Source organism: Oncorhynchus mykiss, chromosome 21, assembly GCF_057628025.1.
Source record: "Oncorhynchus mykiss isolate SJ-2025 chromosome 21, ASM5762802v1, whole genome shotgun sequence".
NCBI classification, from domain to species: Eukaryota; Metazoa; Chordata; class Actinopteri; order Salmoniformes; family Salmonidae; genus Oncorhynchus; species Oncorhynchus mykiss.
Genome location: NC_143042.1, coordinates 31,061,120 through 31,087,294, shown reverse-complemented (window position 1 = coordinate 31,087,294; position 26,175 = coordinate 31,061,120). Strand labels below are relative to the sequence as shown.

General features: G+C 41.5%; 1 protein-coding gene across 3 annotated transcripts in view; it reads right to left on the bottom strand.

The window, feature by feature from the left end:
* arhgap36 (Rho GTPase activating protein 36) overlaps positions 1–26,175 on the bottom strand; it is a 94,869-nt gene that overhangs the window by 21,226 nt on the left and 47,468 nt on the right. For 2 of the 3 annotated variants that reach the window (XM_036957753.2, XM_036957754.2), the window contains exons 2-5: positions 23,669–23,825; positions 14,853–14,927; positions 3,467–3,552; positions 3,052–3,264 (exon numbers count right to left, since the gene is read on the bottom strand). In XM_036957753.2, coding sequence (XP_036813648.1) covers positions 3,052–3,264; positions 3,467–3,552; positions 14,853–14,927; positions 23,669–23,825 — 531 coding nt within the window. The remainder of the gene's footprint in view (positions 1–3,051; positions 3,265–3,466; positions 3,553–14,852; positions 14,928–23,668; positions 23,826–26,175) is intronic. The other variant, XM_036957755.2, reaches the window with a different exon arrangement.

Genomic DNA, 26,175 nt, shown 5'->3' with positions numbered 1-26,175 from the left:
ACGTCTCCTAAAATTTATTCAGCTGCAGGATCGGGGCACCACCAGTACAGAGCTTGCTCAGGAATGGCAGCAGGCAGGTGTGAGTGCATCTGCACGCACAGTGAGGCGAAGACTTCTGGAGGATGGCCTGGTGTCAAGAAGGGCAGCAAAGAAGCCACTTCTCTCCAGGAAAAACATCAGGGACAGACTGAAATTCTGCAAAAGGTACAGGGATTCGACTGCTGAGGACTGGGGTAAAGTAATTTTCTCTGATGAATCCTCTTTCCGATTGTTTGGGGCATCTGGAAAAAAGCTTGTCCGGAGAAGACAAGGTGAGCGCTACCATCAGTCCTGTGTCATGCCAACAGTAAAGCATCCTGAGACCATTCATGTGTGGGGTTGCTTCTCAGCCAAGGGAGTGGGCTCACTCACAATTTTGAACACAGCCACGAATAAAGAATGGTATCAACACATCCTCCGAGAGCAACTTCTCCCAACCATCCAGGAACAGTTTGGTGACAAACAATGCCTTTTCCAGGCATTAGACATACAACCCCTAGACATACAAAAACTCTAGACATACAAAAACTAGAGTACACACCCTAGTGACACCCTGACCTAACCAAAATATATAGAAAAAAAGAGATATCTACGGTCAGGGCGTGACATAAATAAGTGGCTCAGGGAACAAAACCTAAATATTTTGGGTCAGGAAACTCCCCAGACCTTAATCCCATTGAGAACTTGTGGTCAATCCTCAAGAGGCGGGTGGACAAACAAAACCCCACAAATTCTGACAAACTCCAAGCATTGATTATGCAAGAATGGGCTGCCATCAGTCAGGATGTGGCCCAGAAGTTAATTGACAGCATGCCAGGGGGTGGATTGCAGAGGTCTTGAAAAAGAAGGGTCAACACTGCAAATATTGACTCTTTGCATCAACTTCATGTAATTGTCAATAAAAGCCTTTGACACTTATGAAATGCTTGTAATTATACTTCAGTATTCCATAGTAACATCTGACAAAAATATCTAAAGACACTAAAGCAGCAAACTTTGTGGAAATTAATATTTGTGTCATTCTCAACTTTTGGCCACGACTGTATATATATGTGTGTGTGTGTGTATGCATGAGTGTGTGTGTGTGTGTGCATGTGTAACTGATTATTTTTCATGTAACTGTAATCAGTAACGGATTACACTTTTCAAGTATATCGCCCAACGCTGTGTGTGTGTGTGTGTGTGTGTGTGTGTGTCTGTGTGTGTGTTCATGCGTGTGTGCGTGTATACACAAATCGCTGCAATTGCCATTTCCATCTACTCGGAATGATGAGCTGAATGAACTGCCTTCTATCTCTAAAATGTAGAACCTAGAAAAACACAAATACCTCCCTTTCACATTCAAGCTTTAATTAAAGATTTCCATGGAAACCTGAGTCATGCAAGCACTCAGAGTGCATCTCAATCATTGCCACAGGAAGTAGGGGTGCTGCGGGTAAATAAATCACAATTAGGTATATATATATATATATATATATATATATATATATAATTTTTTAACCAAATTAGTGCACTAGGCCTTTATTACTCCCGTATGAGCGCTGAACAATAGTGGAGAAAAGTCTCCCCACCCCAAAACATCTTCCCGCGGACATGATCTCAATAACCTACTTCCCTTCCTCTGTTTTGATGTGAAGGTTTCTCAGTTTTCCAAGTAAATCTGAATAAGAAATGTAAAAAGCGTGTCAACACCAAATTCTTATTCAACTCAACGTTCTTGTATCTATCTCTTAGATGCGGAAATTACAATCACACACACACATCTCCCATCCACATCAATAAATCATTTATTACACATAATTCAAGTTATGCATGAGTAACCTGGTCCCAGATTTATTTGTGCTGTCTCTTATTGTCTTTGTCACGTTTGGCAGCACATTCAGTACATTGCTTATGTTAGGTTCAGGCCCTAATTAATGGGTGCATCTCAATAGTCTCAAACATGCCTTCCTCCTCTAGTCTCCAGCCCTTCATTCTGTTCTGACGTGGAAGGACTACAGACAAACACTAAGTGAAAACAAATACAGTATCAGGTACCCTAACCCTGGCTAGTAATGACAGTGTGTTAGAGCCACCAGCAGTGATGGTGTCTGATCTCTCACCCAGCAGGGCAGCAGGTTAGAGCGCAGCACGATACAGACACTAACGCAGCAGGGGCTCAACTTAAATACACACAAACACTGACTACGCCCAAATGCATGCACGAATGTGCACACAGTTTTTGCTCTGCTAATATTTTTACTGTGTCGCTGTGGCAAACAACGGTCTCCATACGGTCTCCATACCAGGAAAATGAATTGATAATTGCGAATGATTGTGATGGAGAGACAGCCAGACAGAGGGCAGACCGATTTAACTGAACGTTCCCTTGTGTGTGTGTGTGTGTCTCCTGTGGCACCCGATTCCCTATATTGTGCACTACTTTTGCACTATACGGTGCCGTTTGGAATGCAGACCTTTTTTCGTTTTCCAATATCAACACTGTTTACCAGGGTCGAGGTTCTGAGAGAGTAATACTGATAGTCATCGTTAAACTTCTATACCCCAGATTTTTGTTGACGTTGGGCATATTGTTCAAATAAAACAAGTCATTTTTGAACGGATATGTTTGGATCAGTTGTTGCCACAGTATTTCACAGTTCTTAGGACTACGGTATGTGCTGTCTAGCACGCTCAAGTGCCAAATGCCTACAATAGAAATGTTTGATTGTCTCGGAGGAGATATGCCAGCGGGGTCATGTTTTGAAACCGTAGTTGGAAGGTGATAAGTCATGGTTGAGAAATGTTTGTTGGATGTTCGACTGCTCTTTTGATAGCCGAAGAGAGGTCCGCATATTTCAGACCAAAGTAAAGCCCAGACGTAGAGACAAGCATCTACATCTACTTGTCTCTGTGTGTGTGTGTCTCTGTGTCTGTGTGTGTGTGTGTGTGTGTGTGTGTGTGTGTGCGTGTGTGTGTGTGTGTGTGTGTGCATGCGTGTGTGTGTGCACGTGTCTGTGCTCTCCAACTCACCCGTCTCTGCACTCTAGCTTTCTTATCCAGGAACCTGGGTGAGAGTGGCTTGCTGTGCAACGCCAGTGCTGCCGATGATGAGGAGGATGTAGCACCACTGAAGGGGGATGAAGCCGTGCTACAGAGGGGTTTATTCCCGTTGCTCTGCTGTTGTTTCTCAGCCCGGAACCTCAGGACGCTGGCCTCTAGATCAAGGCAGTCTCTCCGGCTCTCCTTCAGAGCAAATCAAATCCAACTTTATTTAAAGTGCTTTTATAATCCATCACAACACACTTTACAGTAAATAGACCTAAAGTAAAAGTGTATTTTCTAGTGTGCGGTTTTTACACTTGTATTTTGGATGCATGTTGTTTACTGTTTTTTTTATTACACTTCACAGTAAAACAATCTAATGAAGTAGATTACAAAAAAAAACCTTCAGAGCATCCTGACGCTGCTTGTATGCCCGGTCGTTGGCTATCGCCTGCGAAAGAGGTATGCCAAACGCCTTGGCGGCTGTCTCTGTGGGATGATGGAAAAGGTAGAAAGAGGTATGGATGGAGGAAAAGAGGTTGGGATAGATAGGGAAGGAAAGAGGGAGGAACAGATATTTCATTTCAGTAAGCATTTCAACTATCTACTAACCCTAACCTGTTAGACAGGTGATGAGCTGTACCTTGTTTTCTCCATACATATCGCTTTGTCTTCCGGCCAGAGAGTTGCATTTCTGTCTCATCAGACCACAGAATCTTTTGAATTATGCTCTCAGAGTCTTTCACGTGCCTTTTTGCAAACTTCAGCCGTGCAGTCATGTGCCTTTTTCTCAGGAGTGGCTTCTGTCTGGCCACTCTCTCCTAAAGCGCAGATTGGTGAAGTGCCGTAGAGACTGTTACTTGGCAGCTTCTCCCATTTCAGCCAAGGAACTCTATAGGTCTGCCAGAGTGTTCATTAGGTTCTTGTTCACCTCCCTGACCGAGGTCTTTCTTGCCCAGTTGCTCAGTTTGGTCGGATGGCCAGGTCTAGGCAGAGTCTGGGTAGTTCTATATTTTTTCAATTTCCCAATGATGGAGATCACTGTGCTCTTGGAAACGTTCAACACTCTAGACATTGTTTTATACCCTTCCCTAGATATATGCCTCAACACAATTCTATCCCAGAGATCTATGTCCAGTTCCTTGGACTTCATGGTATAGTTTCTGCTCTTATACATGTTATAATCACCGTTGGCAGTGATTACAGCTCACAGAGTCTTTTTGGCCAAGTCTCTAAGAGCTTTGCACACCTGGATTGTACAATATGTGCCCATTACTCTTTTTAAAGTTCTTCAAGCTCTGTCAAGTTGGTTGTTGGTCATTGCCAGAAGGCCATTTTCAAAAGTAGACCTAGATTTTCAAGCCGATTTAACTCACAACTGCAACTAGGCCACTCAGGAACATTGCATGTCATCTTGGCAAGCAACCCCAGTGTAGATTTGGCCTTTTGTTTTAGGTTATTGTCCCGCTGAAAGGTGAATTTGTCTCCCAGTGTGTGTTGGAAAAAAGACTGAAGCAGGTTTTCTTCTAGGATTTTACCTGTGCTTAGCTGTATTCCATTGCTTTTTATCCTGAAAAACTCCCTAGTCCTTGCCAATGGCAAGCATACCCATAACATGATGCAGTCACCATTCTTGAAAATATGAAGAGTGGTACTCAGTGATGTGCTGTGTTAGATTTGCCCCAAACATTCCTTTTTGTATTCAGGACAATATTTTTTTCTTTTTTCTCAGTACTACTAAAGTTCCTGGTAGCAAACAGGATGCATGTTTTGAAATATTTGTTATTCTGTACGGTCTTCCTTCTTTTCACTCTGTCATTTAGGTTAGTATTGTAGCGTAACTAGAATGTTGTTGATCTATCCTCCGTTCTCATATCACAACCATTAAACTCTATCACTGTTTTAAAATCACCATTGGCCTCATGGTGAAATCGGTGAGCATTTTTCTTCTTCTCTGGCAACTGAGTTAGGAAGGATGCCTGTATCTTTGTAGTGACTGGGTGTAATTATACACCATCCAAAGCCTAATTAATAACTTCACCATGCTCAAAGGGATATTCAGGGGGATATTTGTTACACATCTACCAATCGGTTCCCTTCTTTGCAAGGCACTGGAAAAACCTCCCTCTTCTTTGTGGTTAAATCTGTGCTTGAAATTCACTACTCAATTGAGAGACCTTACAGATAATTGTATGTGTGGGGTATAAAGATGGGGTAGTCATTCAAAAATCAATTATTGAACACAGAATGAGTCCATGTAACTTATTATGTGATTTGTTAAAGCATATTTTACTCCTGAACTTATTTAGGCTTGGAATAACAAAGGGGTTGAGTAATTATTGACTCAACATATTTCAGCTTTTCATTATTATTTGTTTTTTAATTTCAACAAAATTCCCCTTTGACATTATGGGATATTGTGTGTAGATTGGTGACAGAAAATCTCAATTTAATTCATTTTAAATTCAGGCTGTCACACAACAACATGTGGGAAAAATAAAGCCTATGAATACTTTATGAAAGCACTGTACATGTAAACAGGGGTAATGCTGACCAGTAGCGGGATAAATAGATAGTTATAATGCTAATTGAAATCAATAATTAATGAACAGCAGTGTAATGATATTAATAAATGGAATCAATCATCATCAGCAGTAGTTGTGAGGGGTTGTGTGCGTGTGGGTGTGAGTTTGTGGCGTCAGTAATGAGTGTGTGAGTGAGGATGTACAGTGGGGCAAAAAAGTATTTAGTCAGCCACCAATTGTGCAAGTTCTCCCACTTAAAAAGATGAGAGAGGCCTGTAATTTTCATCATAGGTACACTTCAACTATGACAGACAAAATGAGAAAAAAAAATCAGAAAATCACATTGTAGGATTTTTAATGAATGTATTTGCAAATTATGGATTTTTTTTTCTCATTTTGTCTGTCATAGTTGAAGTGTACCTATGATGAAACTTACAGGCCTCTCTCATCTTTTTAAATGGGAGAACTTGCACAATTGGTGGCTGACTAAATACTTTTTTGCCCCACTGTACTTTAAATATGACACAGGTAATTTTTTCAACAATTGTTTACAGACAAATTATTTAACTTACAATTCCCTGTATCACAATTCCAGTGGGTCAGAAGTTTACATACACTAAGTTGACTGTGCCTGGATATTCTTGATACACACAGGAAACTGTTGAGTGTAAAACCCCAGCAGCGTTGCAGTTCTTGACACAAACCAGTGTGCCTGTCACCTACTACCATACCCCATTCAAAGGTACTTAAATATTTTGTCTTGCCCATTCACCCTCTGAAGGACACACATACACAATCCATGTCTCAATTGTCTCAAGGCTTAAAAATCATTTTTTTTACCTGTCTCCTCCCATTCATCTGCAATGATTGAAGAAGATTTAACAAGTCACATCAATAAGGGATCATAGCTTTCACCTGGATTCACCTGGTCAGTCTACGTCATGGAAAGAACAGGTGTTCTTAATGTATGTGTACTCAGTGTATATAAATTGTGTGTGGGCCTACAATATATCTCTCTCACTTGAATCTTCTCTTTTTGACAGACCAGGGTTAAATGCCTTCCATTTCATTTTTCTGTATATATTTATCTGTATTTTAATTGTATTTTTTTTTAAATTATTATTGCTTGGGTAACCTTTTCTACTATTATGTATTAATTTATTTTTCATTCTTTATGCTGTGCGCACTATGCAGAACACCGGAATAATTATCACTCTGAATCATTGTAATGTTTGTTTATGTGTCATCTAATCCCGTAAGGAATGGGTTGCCAACTGGCAATTTGACAAAACCATTTTTGTTAATGAATTAATTCATATAAAACACACAAGCACACACACACATCCGCACACACTCCTGCTGTGAAGAGGCCGTAAGACCTAAAGCTGGTCAGACATGGGAGACTGGCAGAGTGCCAAGAGGTAAAGCTCTAAGGATAGGTGGGATGAACCTGAAATACCTCTTAAACCTGAAATACCCCCCCCCCCCCCTCTCTCTCTCTCTCTCCATCTCTCTTGTTTTGACCCTCCCGGCCTCTCCTCCCCTCTCTCTCTCTCTGTCTCTCTCTCTCTCGTCTTTACGCTCTCTCTTTCTCTCCCTCTTTCCTTTTCGTTTCTCTTTTAACTTTCTCTCTATATCTTTCAAACCCTCCTCTCTCTCCTCGCTCTATATCTACCACTATTCTCTCTCTTGCTAGGTTCCCACCCAATTGGCGTCAGGTTTTCATGCAAATGTTCAAAAATCTGCATAAATAAAACGTACATTTTCCCACCAGTGACGTTTCCACCAACCTGACTTGTTGTGGATGAAAATCAGTGTGTGATGGCATAGTGCACAATGTTCACTGTGTTTCCATTGCATTTTCAACTCTACCGATTGTTTTGTCACAAAAACTGTTGCTTTAATAGCAAATGTGTGTACTCTGGTCTTGGCACGTGCTCTCTAGCTAACATCTCGTAGATACAATGTGGGTAGGCTCTGCGGGTAGTCCAGTCTGCGGGTAGTCTTATGGATATTTGTCAAACGGTAATCAAGCATCGATCATCATGTCACCAGAATAAGACCCTCAACATTTATTTGAAAGGAGCATCAAGCGCATCACTGTGCACTTTCACCACCCTGTGAAGTTCTTCATAATTTATTTAATCTGTAGCCTAATAAACTGCATGGTTTCCTAAATCGTTATGGGAGGATCACACATCATGTCATCGTGTTACTCCAAGTTTACTTCGATATGATGGCAGTGGTGTAAAGTACTTAAGTAAAAATACTTTAAAGTACTACTTAATTAAGTCATTTTTTGGGAATCAGTAATTTACTTTACTATTCACATTTTTGACAACTTTTACTTTTACTTCACTACATTCCTAAAGAGAATTATGTACTTTTTACTCCATACGTTTTCCCTGACACCCAAAAGTACTCGTTACATTTTGAATGCTTAGCAAGACCGGAAAATGGTCTAATTCACACACTTATCAAGAGAACATCCCTCGTCATCCCTACTAAATAATTAAAACTACAACATGTGGCCATCTGCTTTGCTTAATATAAGGAATTTAAAATGATCTGTACTTGTACTTTTACTTTTGATACTTAAGTACATTTTAACAATTACATTTACTTTTGATACTTAAGCATATTTAAAACCAAATACTTTTATACTTTTACTCAAGTTGTGTTTTACTGGGTGACTTTCACTTTTATTTGAGTCATTTCGTATTAAGGTATCTTTACTTTTACTCAAGTATGACAATTGGGTACTTTTTCCACCACTGTATGATGGTTATTATATCAATATTTGCGCATAAATGCTTTCCCACCACTATTTCTAGCATACAAAATTTTACCGACACAAAAAGACCCCACCATGTCGGGATTTCTAAAATTGTACGGAAACTTCCTGTTTCGGTCACAGCTGTCAAGAATTTGTTTTATACTGTATGACATTACTCACATAACTGTGGATGGGAATGGTGTTTCTGTCTCGCTTTTTCATTCTTCATTCTCTCTCTTGCTCTCTCACCCTCTCCCTCCCTCCTCTCTCACCCCACCTCTCCCTGTCTCTCAAACCTTCCTTCTCTCTTTCTCCCCCACCCCCTCTCTCTTCCCTTCACCCCCCACTCCTCTTCTTATCCTTTCCTTGAAGCTGGTTCAAGGTACAGGAAAGCCACGGACACGTGTATGTAGGTACATCAACTGACTAAATCCTCCCGCAGATGCCACGGATTGGTTGCAGGCCAGTGGCTAGCAACAGTAGCTAACAGGCTAACTAGTTAATAGGCTTACATGCCTATTACAAGTAGCAAGCATGTAGCTAGCTGTCTAGCGTGCTAATAAGCAATATAGTGACCAGCGGACTAAGGTTTAAGAGGCACACTACACTACTAGACCATGTGTGTTGTGGTTTTTCATTATGAGCTCAAGGGGTTTAGCAGAGTAAGCCTACACTTTGTCATTGCAGAGCAAAAAGTCAATATTGCATTATGCGAGTATAAATTACTCTGTTTTTGGTCACTTAATCCAAAATACTGTGGGACATTGACCATCATGAGAATGCATTGTTAACAACTCGCATTGATAAAACAATGGTATTAACATGGTATTTTGGTCACTAAAATGGCAGGAAAATACAATATTAATGCTGCAAATGCCATGGTATTTTCTTGCCATGGTAGTAAAATTCTATGGTACTATCATGGTGTTTTGGTCACTAGCGTGGGTTGAAAATACCATGGTATTTGCAACAGTACCATGGTATTTTCCTTCCATGGTAGTAACCAAAAACACATGATAGTACAATAGTATTGTTTTCATTGTACTACCATGGCAGGAAAATACCATGATACATTTTTTGAAGGATCCGGCACACTTTCTGACTACCGTCAGGCGACAGATACAGTCAGCATGAATAAACAATAGAAAGTACACACAAGACAATTAGCAGAAACACCTGAGTGTTAATGTTATTGCGATTAACAACCATCTAAATGCATTTCCTCCAGATTAGGCTACCCATACCACTTTACCCACTGTGCTACCTTCACAGATAAGAGCCTTAAAGGAACAAGCACGACTGGCATCCATCCATCCATCCATCCAGGGTTGTAGTGGAGGGTAAACAGACACGTAAACACAGTATACACAAACTTTTATTTTGTGAAATGTGCTTTTACACACCCGAATGGTTTGGCCAACAAACTATTATGGAAGGAGGAGACTCTCACGAACACGATGCTGTTCTCCGTTTTGCTCGACGACCCCCACCAGTCGTCTTGGGACTTGTCTGAAGTCGGTACAGCCGATCTTCCAACTTCTGTCTGTAGCGTCCGAACAGTTTAGGCTAGACAATTATACGACCACTCGGTGTAAACGTGAGACTCCCACAGGCCTCACGTCTGAATGTCCCCTGATACCAGTCAAAAACATTTATGGAAGTATATATGGAGACTGTTAAGGGACAAAATAAGGGTTTAAATACATGTAAATATATATATATATTGGATAGATACTTCAGAACAAACTTCCTTTAGATTTCTTTCTGTGGGACAATCTGTTGTTCTATGTTGTGAATCTGTTATTCAATGCAATTATATGAGCTAAAATCAGTGCATTCGAAAAGTATTCAAACCCCTTGACTTTTTCTACATTTTGTTATGTTATAGCCTTATTCTAAAATTGATTTTAGTTTGTTTTTTTTCCCCTCATAAATCTACACACAATAACCTTTAACGACAAAATCAAAAATGTTTTTTAGAAATGTTTGCAAATCTATTTAATTAAAAAAAAAAAAAAAAAAAATATACAGTTGAAGTTGGAAGTTTACATACTCTTAGGTTGAAGTCATTAAAACTTGTTTTTCAACCACTCCACAAATGTCTTGTTAACAAACTATAGTTTTGGCAAGTCGGTTAGGACATCTACAGTGGGGCAAAAAAGTATTTAGTCAGCCACCAATTGTGCAAGTTCTCCCACTTAAAAAGATGAGAGAGGCCTGTAATTTTAATCATAGGTACACTTCAACTATGACAGACAAAATGAGACAAAAAATCCAGAAAATCACATTGTAGGATTTTTTGATGAATTTATTTGCAAATTATGGTGGAAAATAAGTATTTGGTCACCTCCAAACAAGCAAGATTTCTGGATTTTTTTTCTCATTTTGTCTGTCATAGTTGAAGTGTACCTATGATGAAAATTACAGGTCTCTCTCATCTTTTTAAGTGGAAGAACTTGCACAATTGGTGGCTGACTAAATACTTTTTTGCCCCACTGTACTTTGAGTATGACACAGGTAATTTTTTCAACAATTGTTTACAGACAAATGATTTCACTTACAATTCCCTGTATCACAATTCCAGTGGGTCAGAAGTTTACATACACTAAGTTGACTGTGCCTGGTATAAACACCATGGGACCACGCAGCTGTCATACCACTCAGGAAGGAGATGCGTTCTGTCTCCTAGAGATGAAAGTACTTTGGTGCGAAAAGTGCAAATCAATCCCAGAACAACAGCAAAGGACCCTGTGAAGATGCTAGAGGAAACAGGTACAAAAGTATCTATATCCACAGTAAAATGAGTCCTATATCGACATAACCTGAAAGGCCGCTCAGCAAGGAAGAAGCCAATGCTCCAAAACCGCCATAAAAAAGCCAGACTACAGTTTGCAACTGCACACGGGGACAAAGATCGTACTTTTTGGAGAAATGTCCTCTGGTCTGATGAAACTGTTTGGCCATAATGGCCATTGTTATGTTTGGAGGGAAAAAGGGGAGGCTTGCAAGTCAAAGAACACCATCCCAACCGTGAAGCACGGGGGTGGTAGCATCATGTTGTGGGGGTGCTTTGCTGCAGGAGGGACTGGTGCACTTCATAAAATACATGGCATCATGAGGGAGGAAAATTATATGGATGTATTGAAGCAACATCTCAAGTCAGGAAGTTAAAGCTTGGTTGAAAATAGGTCTTCCAAATGGACAGTGATCCCAAGCATACTTCCAAAGGTGTGGCAAAATAGCTTAAGGAAAACAAAGTCAAGGTATTGGAGTGGCCTTCACAAAGCCCTGACTTCAATCCCATAGAAAATTTGTGGGCAAAACTGAAAAATGTGTGTGAGCAAGGAGGCCTACAAACCTGACATCAGCTCTGTCAGGAGGAATGGGCCAAAATTCACCCAACTTATTGTGGGAGGCTTTTGGAAGGCTACCCGAAACGTTAAACAATTTAAAGTCAATGCTACCAAATACTAATTGAGTGTATGTAAACTTCTGACCCACTGGGAATGTGATGAAAGAAATAAAAGCTGAAATAAATCATTCTCTCTACTATTATTCTGACATTTCACATTCTTAAAATAAAGTGGTGATCCTAACTGACCTATGATTGGGCATTTCTACTAGGATTAGATGTCAGGAATTGTGAAAAATTGAGTTTAAATGTATTTGTCTAAAGTGTATGTAAACTTCCGACTTCAACTGTATATGTATTATATTTACATAAATATTCCAAACCTTTTCTCAGTACTTTGTTTAAGCACCTTTGGCAGTGATTAGAGCCTCGCATTTTCTTGGGTATGACGCTACAAGCTTGGCACACTTGTATTTGGGGAATTTCTCCCACTCTTCTCTGCAGATCCTTTCATGCTCTGTCAGGTTGGATGGGGAGTGTGACTGCAAAGCTGTTTTCAAGTCTCTCCAGAGATGTTTGATCAGGTTCAAGCCCAGGCTCAGGCTGGGCCACTGAAGGACATTCAGAGACTCGTCCCGAAGCCACTCCTGCGTTCTCTTGGCTGTATGCTTAGAGTCATTGTCTTGTTGGAAAGTGAACCTTTGCCCCTGTCTGAGGTCCTGAGCACTCTGGAGCAGGTTTTCATCAAGGATCTACCTGTACTTTTCTCCATTCATCTTTCCCTCAATCCTGACTAGTCTCACAGACCCTGCCACTGAAAAACATCCCCCCCCAGTATGATGCTGCCACCACCATGCTTCACCGTAGGGATGGTGTCAAGTTTCCTCCAGATAAGACGCTTGGCATCCAGGCAAAAGAGTTCAATCTTTGTTTCATCTGACCTGAGAATCTTGTTTCTCATGGTCTGAGAGTCCTTTAGGTGCCTTTTGGCAATCTCCAAGAGGGCTGTCATGTGCCTTTTACTGAGGAGTGTCTTCCATCTGGCCACTCTACCATAAAGGCCTAATTGGTGGAGTGCTGCAGAGATGGTTGTTCTTCTGAAAGGTTCTCCCTCCCGTCCCCACAGAGGAACTCTGGAGCTCTGTCAGGGTGACCATCAGGTCCTTGGTCACCTCCCTGTCAAGGCCCTTCTCCACCGATTGCTCAGTTTGGCCAGGCGGCAAACTCTAGGAAGAGTCTTGGTGGTTCCCAAACTTATTCCATTTAAGAATGATGGAGGCCACTGTGTTCTTGGGGACCTTCAATGCTATGTAAGTGTTTTCTTACCATTCCCCCTTGAATGAGTAGGTGTGTTTGTCTGGTACTGTATATATTTATTTCTTATAGGCTTCAAGGGGTCTTAAAATTCAAAATAAAATAGAAAAATTATCATTGGTATGACCATTTTAAAACAATTCCATATAGCTTAGTAGTATCTCACCTCCCCTCTCCTGGCTTAGACAGAGCTTAGAGTCTTATGGGTTAATTAGCATTTGTTGGCATTAGCGTTAGTGACGCTACTCGCCTCTGATCACTTGAGCGTTCGTTTACCCTCGTTTGTTTTCGACCACTCCATCCCTTCATCCATTCATCCATCCCTGCCAAAACCCTAATGTTCTGACCGAGCATTAAGTACTATCATCTTAGGAGATTTACCCAGACACAGACCTGTGAGCACCAAAGGACAGACAAACCCTAGACAAAACAGCAGACAAACCCTAGATAAAACAACAGACAAACCCTAGATAAAACAGCAGGCCTGCTGGTCACTGGCCTAGGCAACAGGCTGGCTAGCTGGCCATAATGCTAACAGGTTGGCCGCTGGCCTGGGTAAAACGTTTGCTAGCTGGCCATAATGCTAACACGTTGGCTAATGGCCTGGGTAACAGGCTAGCTTGCTAGCCATAACTCTAACAAGTTGGCCATTGGCTTGGGTAACAGGATGGCTAGCTGGCCATAATGCTAACAAGTAGATTGGCTGGCCACTGTTCTGGGGTAGGCCTAATACAACAGACTGGCTAGCAGACCCTGTCCTGTCACGGGTAGTCTAATCAACCCTAACCCTGGTAAGACAACAGGCTGGCTAGCTGGCCCTGCCCTGAAGGCAACCAGCTGGAGGAGAAAGAGAACATCTCTTTATTCTCCCTGATCACACCTCCACATGGCCAGCACTGGGCCAAGGAGAGGATAACAGAGTGTGTGTGTGTGTGTGTGGGGGGGGGGGGGGGGGGGGGGGGGCACTGTGAGAGACTGTGTACACGTGTGTGCATGTGCCTTTTAGTTTTTTGTCAGTGTGTGTGAGAAGGAGAAAGCGACTGTGAAGTGACTGTGTACGCATATACTTGTGTACACATGCCTTTTGGGTCCGTCAGAGTGTGTGTGTGTGTGCATGTGTGTCAGAGAGAGAGCGAGAGACAGACTGTACCCATATGCTTGCACATTTCTTGTTTTGTCAGTTCGTGTGTGTGTGAGAATGTTTATGAGAGTGTATCAGTGTTTACACTCAGGAGGCAGTGTTTAAACCTTCTGCAACAGACAAAAGTTGCAAAAACGAGTCATCTACGCTTTAAAGAGGGCCTTGCTTCTTGGGGTTGAAATCGAGCTCACTGTCGTCAACACCATGATTTCACAGGCATTAAGCAGTTAGTCCCTGTTAAACAATGAAGAGGTGGAAAAGCTACTGTCCTGTAGGTCAACAGTGCTTGATGATTTGACAAGCGTTAGTCACTTAATTGTCATTACGGGATAGAGAAGAAGCACTGGAGCTACTGTACTGTACGTCAACAGCGGTTGATCATTTCACAGGCATTAGTCAATTAGTCAAGAAGGAGTAGAGGCTCATATAGACCTACGTCAGTAGCGGTTAGTCTGTCTCAGAGCTGTGTATCTAAGTACATGACTCTGGTCTGTCTGACCTTCTGAGGTATGGCATGTAGTCTTCAGTTTTAACAAAGAGTACTGAGTCATAGGTGTGTGTCCTTAACAGCACCCGATTCCCTACATAGTGCACTATGTAGGGTGCCATTTGGGATGCAGCCACACGGTGGAAGATTTCGACACTTCATCATCTAGTTTATGGGGGAGGGGGCGACCTTACCTCGCTCTTTCTCTTTCTTTTCTTTGGAGAAGGAGTCAAACTTCCTTCTGAGCGATTTTCTCCTCTTACGGATTTCTGGAAAAAAGTGGACAAAAAAACAAAAAGGTAGTTAAAAAAAGACAAAAAGAAACAAAAAGATGTTTGTTCATGAGAGTGAAGAGCGATGTACCGTTTGCCTGATGACGTTTTAACTGGCTTTCTTTATCATCTGCGTCTTATTTGCAGTTTATTTGAATTTACATCCCAAATGACACCCTTTTCCCTATATACAGTATCGTGCACTACGCCCTATCGGCCCTGGTCAAAACTCTCCAAACCCTGTTCCTGAAGAGCTATGCTCTTGTAGCTTTTTGCTCCAACTCCTGATTCAGATGATCAATCAGTTAATTATTAGAATCAGGTGCACTAGATTGGGTTTGGAGTGAAAACCTACAGGACGGTAGCTCTCCGGGAACAGGGTTGGAGAGCCCTGATCCCGGGGATGGGGCGTCATTTGGGACACACCCTCTGTAATGTTGGGTTGTCTCCTACTCCTCCCACCATATTGTCTCCTTGTAAAAAAGGAACCATAAACGATGCTTAAGCAAACATACACACATGTAAACCGAGACCGAATATTAGCACAAAATCTCCACCCATGTGAAGACCAAACAAGAGAAGAAGAAAGCGCATGTCCGTACGCACGCCCCACCAACGCATTGCGGCAAGTTGCTTTCCTGAGAAGTACATCTATTCCTCAATTCAGGCGTTACTAAGAATAGACCTTTAACAACGTCAAGTCTTTGCGTGTGTGTTTGTATAGGCCACAGCCTCCTGTACTGCCTTTGTAGCCTTTAGCCAGAGGGTTACACCAGAGAAACTACATGCAGATCAAGGATGTGATTTTACAACCTAAACATCCTCTGACGAGCTTTTTCTGGAAGACATCACTGTTTGGGTTTTGGGGCTTTAAAGATCACAGTCGTGTGTACAGTCTCTGTGTGTGTGTGTTTGTAAGGTAGCACGCCTTTGCTGTTCAGGACTGGTTTGTTGCAGAATCCTTGATCTTCCAAGACTAGAAGGTATTTTTCTTTGTTTCTCTCAACATGATTGGGCCTGGGCACAGATCTAGGATCAGCTTAAACTCACAGAATCCCAATCCTCACCACTAATGGGAAAACAACAGAACGGACTCTACACCAGTGTTTAGATGCAACTTCATCCTTAAGGGCTGACCGGATAGGAGTTTTGAAGGCCTTGAAATGTAAATGATCCGAGCAGTCAAATCCCCATGTGAAGAGGTTTGTTTGTGTGTGTGTATGTGTGTGCGCGTGTGTGTGTGTCAAAGGTTTAAAGGGGGTCAAATTCCCATGACTACAGGAAATTAAAGTTTATTTCCACGGCAATCGTCTCCTCCCACTCGGCACATGCCAGAGCAAGGGTTAATCTTTGAGCAAACTCAACGCTCCGTGTGTGTGTATTCCTACATGCAATGTACTCCGTGTGTGTGTGTGTTTGCCAATGGAGTGCACACTTTAAGAATAGAGGATGTGTGTGTGTGTTTGCCAATGGCTTGCACACTTTAAGATTAGAGGACCGACACACACATATGCACACAGAGTGGAGAGAGATAGATTTAGGCAAAAAAAAAAATCTGAAAGATAGGCCCAATTGGGGCTGAGAGAGAAAGAAACAGAAGGACAGAAATAGCATGCAAGAGAAAGAAAGGAAGCAAGAAAATAATGACAGACCCTGTGGGATTGCTTCCTATATCCATGAGAAAATGAGACGTAAAAAAACAGTCTCCAGACTTGCCATATAAGCACCACTCTGACTGCGAAGAACAGAGATTTCAGAAAGAATCCATCCATCAAGCATAGCCAAGGAGTTGCCAGGAAACCAACAACAAACAAACACACACGCATGCACACGCACACACTGTCAAAATAAACTAGAGGTTCATGGTATTGGCTCAAACAGCGGGATCAGAACAGAAACCTATGGAGACCTCCCTTTGTCCCTCAAGCAGACAGCTCCCATAATATCCCATAACACTGAGTCTTCAGTGTGTGTGGACGTGTTTAACTACCAAAAGTAAACAAACTCAAATTTGACCAACTGGGGACATTTTGTTTTTTCCCCACGAGGACAAATGCTTTTTCTAGGGGGTTTAGGGTTAAGGTTAGAATTAGTGTTAGGGTTATAATTACGTTAAGGGTTAGGGTTGGGAGCTAGGGTTAGTTTTAGGGTCAGGAGCTAGGGTTAGGTTCAGGTTAAGGGTGAAGGTTAGGTTAGGTTTTTGGGTTAAGGTTAGGGTTAGGTTTAAGAGGGTTTATGGTTATGTTGGTATCAAATCTTCCACGGGCCTATTGCAACTTTCTGCCCTGTTTCTGTGTTGTACATCTGACCGGTCTTGAGAGGGTGGGAGAACATGAGAGGCCGAGAGCTCCAAGGGGTCACCCTCAACAGTTCAAATACAGGAGGAAGATCATTATCAATCAAATCTTGAGAGTAAAAAGGTTTAATTCTAAACCAAATTTCATTAAAAAAAATCACAATAAAACATGCATACTGGAATAATTAAATAAAGAAATAATTAAGTAAGTACATCATTGGAAATCCCCCCCAAAAAGGATGAAGGGATTACGTGCTATGTTAAAGTGCATAATATAATAAAATTCAATGCAAAATATAAAAAATACAAAACCAGATTAAGCAATTAAATACATTATTTTTTATTGAACTTCCAGCTCTCTTAATTAGGCCCTCACCAACTCCCACTGTCAGTACTTTATACTACTTCTTAACATTCATACCAAGTGGAGCCAAGGTCTTAAGTTTGAATATCCATCTGGATTCAGCTGCTCTTCTCTGGCCTATGGTCCAGGAGCCTTTCATCTCCAGACCGGTGATGCGGAGGGAGGTTGTTGGGTGGATTTGAAAGTGTGTGTTTGTAATATGTTTGTAATATGTTTTTTTCAATTGTGTAGAGGTGCTGTTTGAGGTGTGTCAAGACTGTGTGACCGGTTTCTCCTATATAAATGTTGTCGCATAATGTGCATGTTATTGCATAAACGGTGTTGGTGCTCTGAATGGTCATGAGTTGTGGGATAGGACTGGAGGTTTGTGCATGTGGATTTTGAATGTGTTGAAGTTGTCTATGGTACTGTTGTTCAATAGGTGGTTTTGGAGTGGGCTTATTGGAACATTTTACAAAAATGTAAAGATCCCTTAGGTTGGGGTTTCTGCGAAAAGCTGATAAAGGTCTGAATTCCTGGAGTGGGGGAAATGTACGTTGTGTTTGGGTGAAAGCGTCTTTGAGTCTAGAATGAAGGAGTCTGTTTATGTCTGAGAAGGTGCTGGAGATGGATATAATCTGGGGTTCTGTATCTGTTGGGGGGATAGGAACAGGGGGTCTGGGAAAGGTCTGAGGGTGGAGGACAGGGTGGAGGACAGGGATAGGATGGGGGGGGATAGGGATACGGACCCAGAATCGGAAAATGGATAAGAATAAGTATGAGCTGTTCGCCCAGGTCAGGAGTCAGTGCCTGGTCCAGAGTTCTGCAGGGAGAGTTATGGAGGTTAGGGTTAAGATTAGGGTTAAGGTTAAGGTTAGAGTTAAGATTAGGGTTAAGGTTAGAGTTAAGGTTAGAGTTAAGGTTAGGGTTGGGGTTAGGGTAAGGGTAAGAGTACGGGTTAAGGTAAGGTTTCGGGTTAGAGAACATAGGATTTTGAATGGGACTGAATTGTTGGGACTGGGACTGATTGGTTGTACAAGACTGTGTGTGCATGTGTGCGCACATGCATGTGTGTGTGTGTGTGCATGAGTGTGTGCATGCACGCGCCTGGATGTACTGTGCTTTCTCAGACATCAGCTCGCTCCCATATTTTATACATGAGCCATCACTGAAACAGTAGTGGGCCTGATACACCAGGGGAGTTGGGTGGCTAACTACTCCCTTTATAGTGCACTACTTTTGATAAGAGCTCTATGGACTTTGGTCAAATGTAGAGCACTATAAAATAAATTGGGTGTAATTTGGGACAAAGACACAGCACTAACACACATGGGAGGTGGCTGGCTGGCTAACAGAGACTCTGTTTGAGGTCTCCACCCCAGGGAGAGGGACAGGAATATTCCCAAACATTACAGACTCGGACTGATCCCCCTCCCTATGACAGTTATAAACACTGGCCCCCTTCGTTATATATTTGTATGCGTTTTATTTATTTATACAGTATATTGTATATAGAGTCATGCTGCGATAGAGTTATCTGACACTGACTGACTGATTTAACTGTTTTCTATTTACATATTCTGCAGCTCAGCAGAGAATGAAATGCAGTAAAAAGTGTTTTCTATTTTAGTCTTAATAGTATAGTCTTGTCCAATAACTTTGACAATATTAGATTTCAGATTCTGTAAGGAATGAATTATTGACATATAATTAGAATGTACTGGAACAGATTAGGTGAAAACTGATTTTAAATGTTTGACCATGTTCCATCCATGACTGGTTACATGCTGTAACTGTAACACATTTGAATGCTCTATGATGTACAGTACGGTTGTATAGCAACTGTGTGACGTTGACTATGCCTTACTGAGGGGCAACAAAATAGTGATCAAATTAAGATCCCACATCTGTATTCTAGTCTATTCTAACAGACCTCCATTCTTAACAACTGTGAGTGAAACCGTTATACTTTGGAACACGTTTAATTTGACCATTTATACAGCGTGTGGGAGTCCATTCTCCTGTTTTACTTCAGGATAAAAAAAAGTCCACAATGGAGGCAAAAGGAATGGATGAGCTTGATAAAATACAGTAGGTCTTGATGAAGGTCTTTGTGAGCAAAATGTTGCACTTTCCAATTAGTTTAATTTCTGAGTAGACTCGACACTATTCCTTCTTCTATTTTAGTTCAAGGTAAAATATATATATATATAATCACACAATAAATAAATGAAAATAGATGTTTTATAATGTTTAAATGTCATCCTCTTGTTTTGACCAATGGACTTGTCAGTCTGCTTATCTTAAGTAGCGTAAACTACATAGCACTGACTAGAGAGTGGTCAGGGGTCAAAGGTTGAAAAGGTTGAGAGGTTAACGGTATGAACGTAAGACCGAAGATGGTGGATAAATGAAGAGAGTTCACTCAGGCCGTTTACCATGGAAAACATTTGTTTGTTCCGGTCTACTTAATGGGGTGGGTCTCCCATAGACACCAATGCAATAGCAGCTGGGTCTGGTCTACTTAGTTTATTGACTTTTATTGAACCAGAAAAAAACAATGAGTGCGGTGTCTCGCTTCCTCTTCTGTCTCTGCGTGGACTACATGTAGAAGCACTGAGATCAGACTAATGCCTCTTATGTAACCCAGGGTGACACGAGAGAGGAATGTAAGCACGCTAAGACCCCTCAGAATCAGAAGCTTCTTACTCCTACAGTACTCTTCTTACTCTGGGGCGGCAGGTAGCCGAGTGGTTAGAGCGTTGGACTAGTAACCGAAAGGTTGCAAGATTGAATCCTCTGAGCTGATAAGACAAAAAATATGTCGTTCTGCCCCTGAACAAGGCACTGTTCCTTGGCCATCATTGAAAATAAGAATCTGTTCTTAATGAACTGATTTGCCTAGTTAAATAAAGGTCAAATAAAATACTCCTACAGTACTCTTCTTACTCCTAATATTTTTACTCCTACAGTACTCTTCTTACTCCCACTCATCTTACTCCTACAGTACTCTTCTTACTCCCTCTCATCTTACTCCTACAGTACTCTTCTTACTCCCTCTCATCTTACTCCTACAGTACTCTTCTTACTCCCTCTCATCTTACTCCTACAGTACTCTTCTTACTCCCACTCATCTTACTCCTACAGTACTCTTCTTACTCCCACTCATCTTACTCCTACAGTACTCTTCTTACTCCCTCTCATCTTACTCCTACAGTACTCTTCTTACTCCCTCTCATCTTACTCCTACAGTACTCTTCTTACTCCCTCTCATCTTACTCCTACAGTACTCTTCTTACTCCCACTCATCTTACTCCTACAGTACTCTTCTTACTCCCTCTCATCTTACTCCTACAGTACTCTTCTTACTCCCTCTCATCTTACTCCTACAGTACTCTTCTTACTCCCACTCATCTTACTCCTACAGTACTCTTCTTACTCCCTCTCATCTTACTCCTACAGTACTCTTCTTACTCCTACTCTTCTTACCCGTCTGACTCCTACTATTGTTGCTTTTTAACTTACACTTTTATCTTCATTTTGTATCTAATCTTCTGACTCCTACTCTTTCATCTTAAGTTGTAAGACTATATCTGAGCTGTACTGTAAAATTCACTCAGACTTATTGAGGTAATACAGTCTGGGAGTAGTGGTGGAATGAGCAGAAAACATGTAGTGGGCTTTTATATCATATACAGTTGAAGTCGGAAGTTTACATACACCTTAGCCAAATACATGTTAACTCAGTTTTTCACAATTCCTGACATTTAATCCAAGTAAAAAAGTAAAAGTTCCCTGTCATTCCCGGTCAGTTAGGATCACCACTTTATTTTAAGAATGTGAAATGTCAGCATAATAGTAGAGAGAATGATTTATTTAAGCTTTTATTTCTTTCATCTCATTCCCAGTAGGTCAGAAGTTTACATACACTCAATTAGTATTTGGTAGCATTGCCTTTAAATTGTTTAACGTGGGTCAAACGCATTTTGGCCCATTCCTCCTGACAGAGTTGGTGTAACTGAGTCAGGTTTGTAGGCCTCCTTGCTCACACACACTTTTACAGTTCTGCCCACAAATGTTCTATAGGACTGAGGTCAGGGCCTTGTGATGGCCACTCCAATACCTTGACTTTGTTGTTCTTAAGCCATTTTGTCACAACTTTGGAAGTATGCTTGGGGTCATTATCCATTTGGAAGACCCCTTTGCGACCAAGCTTTAACTTCCTGACTGATGTCTTGAGATGTTGTTTCAATATATCCACATAATTTCCCTGCCTCATGATGCCATCTATTTTGTGAAGTGCACCAGTTCCTCCTGCACCCCCACAACATGATGCTGCCACCCCCGTGCTTCACGGTTGGAATGATGTTCTCCGGCTTGCAAGACTTTTCAACATGGTCTTGGCTTGTAAGACCATCAAACATAATGATGGTCATTATGGCCAAACAGTTCTATTTTTGTTTCGTCAGACCAGAGGATATTTCTCTAAAAAGTACAATCTTTCTCCCCATGTGCAGTTGCAAACCGTAGTCTGGCTTTTTCATGGCGGTTTTGGAGCAGTGGCTTCTTCCTTGCTGAGCGGCCTTTCAGGTTATGTTGATATACTGTATTTTCCACCATAATTTGCAAATAAATTCATTAAAAATCCTACTATGTGATTTTCTTTATTTTTTTTTCTCATTTTGTCTGTCATAGTTGAAGTGTACCTATGATGAAAATTACAGGACTCTCTCATCTTTTTAAGTGGGAGAACTTGCACAACTGGTGGCTGACTAAATACTTTTTTGCCCCATTGTAGGACTCGTTTTACTGTGGATATAGATAGTTTGTACCTGTTTCCTCCAACATCTTCACAAGGTCCTTTACTGTAGTTCTGGGATTTATTTGCACTTTTCGCACCAAAGGACGTTCATCTCTAGGAGACAGAACGCGTCTCCTTCCTGAGCGGTATGACTGCTGCGTGGTCCCATGGTGTTAATACTTGCATACTATTGTTTGTACAGATGAACGTGGTACCTTCAGGCATTTGGAAATTGCTCTCAAGGATGAACCAGACTTGTGGAGGCCTACAATTTTTTTTCTTAGGTCTTGGCTGATTTCTTTTGATTTTCCCATGATGTCAAGCAAAGAGGCACTGAGTTTGAAGGTAGGCCTTGAAATACATCCACAGTTACACCTCCAATTGACTCAAATGATGTGGATTAGCCTATCAGAAGCTTCTAAAGCCAATTTTCCGAGCTGTTTAAAGGCATAGTCATCTTAGTGTATGTACATTTCTAATCAAATTTTCGTGTTTACTAACTATAGTTTTGGCAATTCGGTTAGGACATCTACTTTGTGCATGAAACAATCATTTTTTCCAACAATTGTTTACAGACAGATTACTTCACTTAAATATGCGTCCCAAATGGCACCCTATTCCCTACAAGTGAAATAATCTGTCTGTAAACAATTGTTGGAAAAATTACTTGTCATGCACAAAGATGTAGATGTCCTAACCGACTTGCCAAAACTATAGTTAGTAAACAAGACATTTGTGGAGTGGTTGAAAAACAAGTTTTAATGACTCCAACCTAAGTGTATGTAAACTTCAGACTTCAACTGTATCATGTCCCTATCGCTATCATTCTTCACCTTGTTCAATGCCATGCATTGCATGGTGAAGAGCTCTACAATCTAGACCAGGATGAGCAAAATGAAATCTTTTCAGGAATTTGATAAAAAAAAGTGTTATGTCTAAGAAATTAAAATCACCAAGAAGAGAGATACAATACTTTTTCAGGACGCCGACTATATATTACAGTCCGTCCTTTCTAACATCGCCATAGTAAATGCTCCTCACTTGCATTCCTTTGGGGACTTCAATGTCTTATATCACCACATATCTATGTCCTTTCTACCATAGCCATATAGTAACTACTACTACTACTTCCTCTATACCCCTGGGGATGCTGATGTTGAATTCAAGGTCCCTCTCCTCCAGATTCAAACCCCAATTGAGCTTTGAAGAGCTTTACGATCTAGACAGAGCACAGCACTGTATACATATCTCTGTCGTCCTTTCTGGCCTGGCCATATAGCAACTAAGCCCTTGTGTACCTCTGGGGATGCTGATGTTGAAGTCAAGGTCCCGCTCCCCGAGATGGTAGCAGGCTACCTCTTGCAGCCTAGCTCTCTCTAGTTCAGATAGGCTCTGGATAGGCACCGGCTGCAGACGCACACTCTGGCCCAGCATGGTCGCCCACGTATGGTCCCCCTGGAGGGAGGGAGGGAGGGAGGGAGGGAGGGAGGGAGGGAGGGAGGGAGGGAGGGAGGGAGGGAGGGAGGGAGGGAGGGAGGGAGGGAGGGAGGGAGGGAGGGAGGGAGGGAGGGAGGGAGAAGAGAATGGTTAATGTGATATTACTTGGAGGCATTACACATAGTACCAATCACAGCTAAGAACTGAATTACTTGATATCATTTACAATGTACTCCGAGAAGGGGGAGGGGACAGAGGGAGAAAATGGCATGTGGGAGATGAGAGGGAGAGACGGGAAAGAAGGGCGATGAAAGGAGAGAAAGAGAGAAAAAGAGATGACTTACACATGAAAAGGCAATCATAGAAAACATTGCTGAGTAAGATAAAACATTTCCACAATCAAGACCCTCGTATCCAAACGACTTAACATTTGAATTACTATAATGTTTTCTTTAATAGGTTTCCTCAAACCATACAATTTACTGTAGCTAAGTATCAAATGAACAGTAAACCATGAAGACGGCTATTTGTATGGAAATCACTATCGCTGGCTTCAACCCATCTCCACAAGGTTACCGCTGTCCTTGGGACGTCCCTACCCTTAACCCTAATCCTAACCTTAACCCCTACCCTAACCTTAACTCTTACCTAACCCTAACCTTTTTAGATGTAATCTTCCATGGGATAGGGACGTCCCAAGGATCCCGGAAGGAATATCTCAACTATTAACCAACCATCAAATCATCTTTGACTGGGATCTACTCTATAGAGTGCGTCCCAAACGGCACCCTATTCCCTACTTTACATAGTTTCCTACTTTTGACCAAAGCCCATAGGGCTGTTGTCATAAGTGCACTATAGGAATAGAGTGCCATTTGGGATGCATACATAGCCAGAGGTTAGGCCTACCGAGAGCTTAAAACATCTTTACTGTATCTCTCTTTCCCAACAACTTGATTATAATTATGCTGTAGCTTGATAGGAATGATGATAGGGAAATTGCCTTGTCCTCTTGCAGGTGGTCATTTGAGTTTTCTCTGAGAGTTGAATGGATCAGACAAATACACACGGGTATGTATGTGCACACTCACATGCACACATTTCTTACAGGAAAAAGAACCATCCGTCTGTTTTCGTTCTATTTTGTTTTGTTTTGTTTTTAGTCAGAAGACAAACTTTCTTTAGGCTGCTCTGTCTGGGGGGGCCAAAGTCAGGCCATTCTACGTCTGGACAATAGACGAAGAGGGTTCGCCACCGAAGGACACTGTTTGAGGCCCTTTCCCTCTGGGTTAACACTGGACCCACAAAGCTTGGGAAACAATCATAAAGTGTGTCTCAAATGACACCCTATTCCCTGTAGGCCCTGGTCAAAATGTAGAAGAACTGTAGGCCTCAGAAAACAGACGTGCACTTTGAATGTGTCATTGCTGTGGGAAGATGCAAGCCATGTTGCCTGTTTATGCTGTTGCCAAAACGCTTCATGCTCTTGCCAAACCCCATTTCTGTCATTGTCACAACAAGCATGACAAGTCCATTAGGAGTTGGCAAGGAACAAGAAAGAAACTGGAAGAAACAGACCCAGACTAGGAAGATGCTGTCCTAACATCAGAATCAGCTGCTATAGAACCTTAGCCTATGCTCCTGCAGTATATATTGATGTTCTGGAATCAGTATCAGCTGCTGCTGTAGAACAGAGTAACACATGCTGTTCTACAATCCTTTAAACACTAGAAAAACAGTCTAAGGTACAGTATATTCATATGAAGTCATTTAGTTTAATATTATGTAATATACTGTAGCTGTACTTAGCCTAATCCCTTGACACGGTAAGTGAATGGATGGAATGGTAGGAACATGGTAAGGGGGAAGAGAGAAGGACAGATTTAACTGTTCTGATGGAATCCATTCCTCCCTGGTTACAATTCCATTCCTGGGTGATTACCAGGAAGTTAGAACCTTATAAACAACCTCATATCATTGGAATTGGGCACAGGATGAAGGGAATTAAAGAGGTATAGAATAACAAATGAAAACCAGAAACAAGAAAAAAATAGAGGGAGTAAGAGGAGAGAGAAAGAAAGAAAACAGACGGAGTAAGATGAGAGAGAGAAAGAAAGAAAATAGAGGGAGTAAGAGGTGTTTTCTTTGATGGTGGATTAAGGTGACAACATGGTGAGTGAAAACAAACATGGTGCTGGGATGAACCCCATCCGTGGTGGTCCACTTTGACGACCCCTCACCCTACTGGCAACAAGGGAATATATGTGTGTATATGTATGTGTGTACGTGTTCTAGAGTCCTGCATCGGGTTGGATATCCGCGGTTCTCCATGGATGACCCGCACATTAAAAAAAATAAACAAATTCAA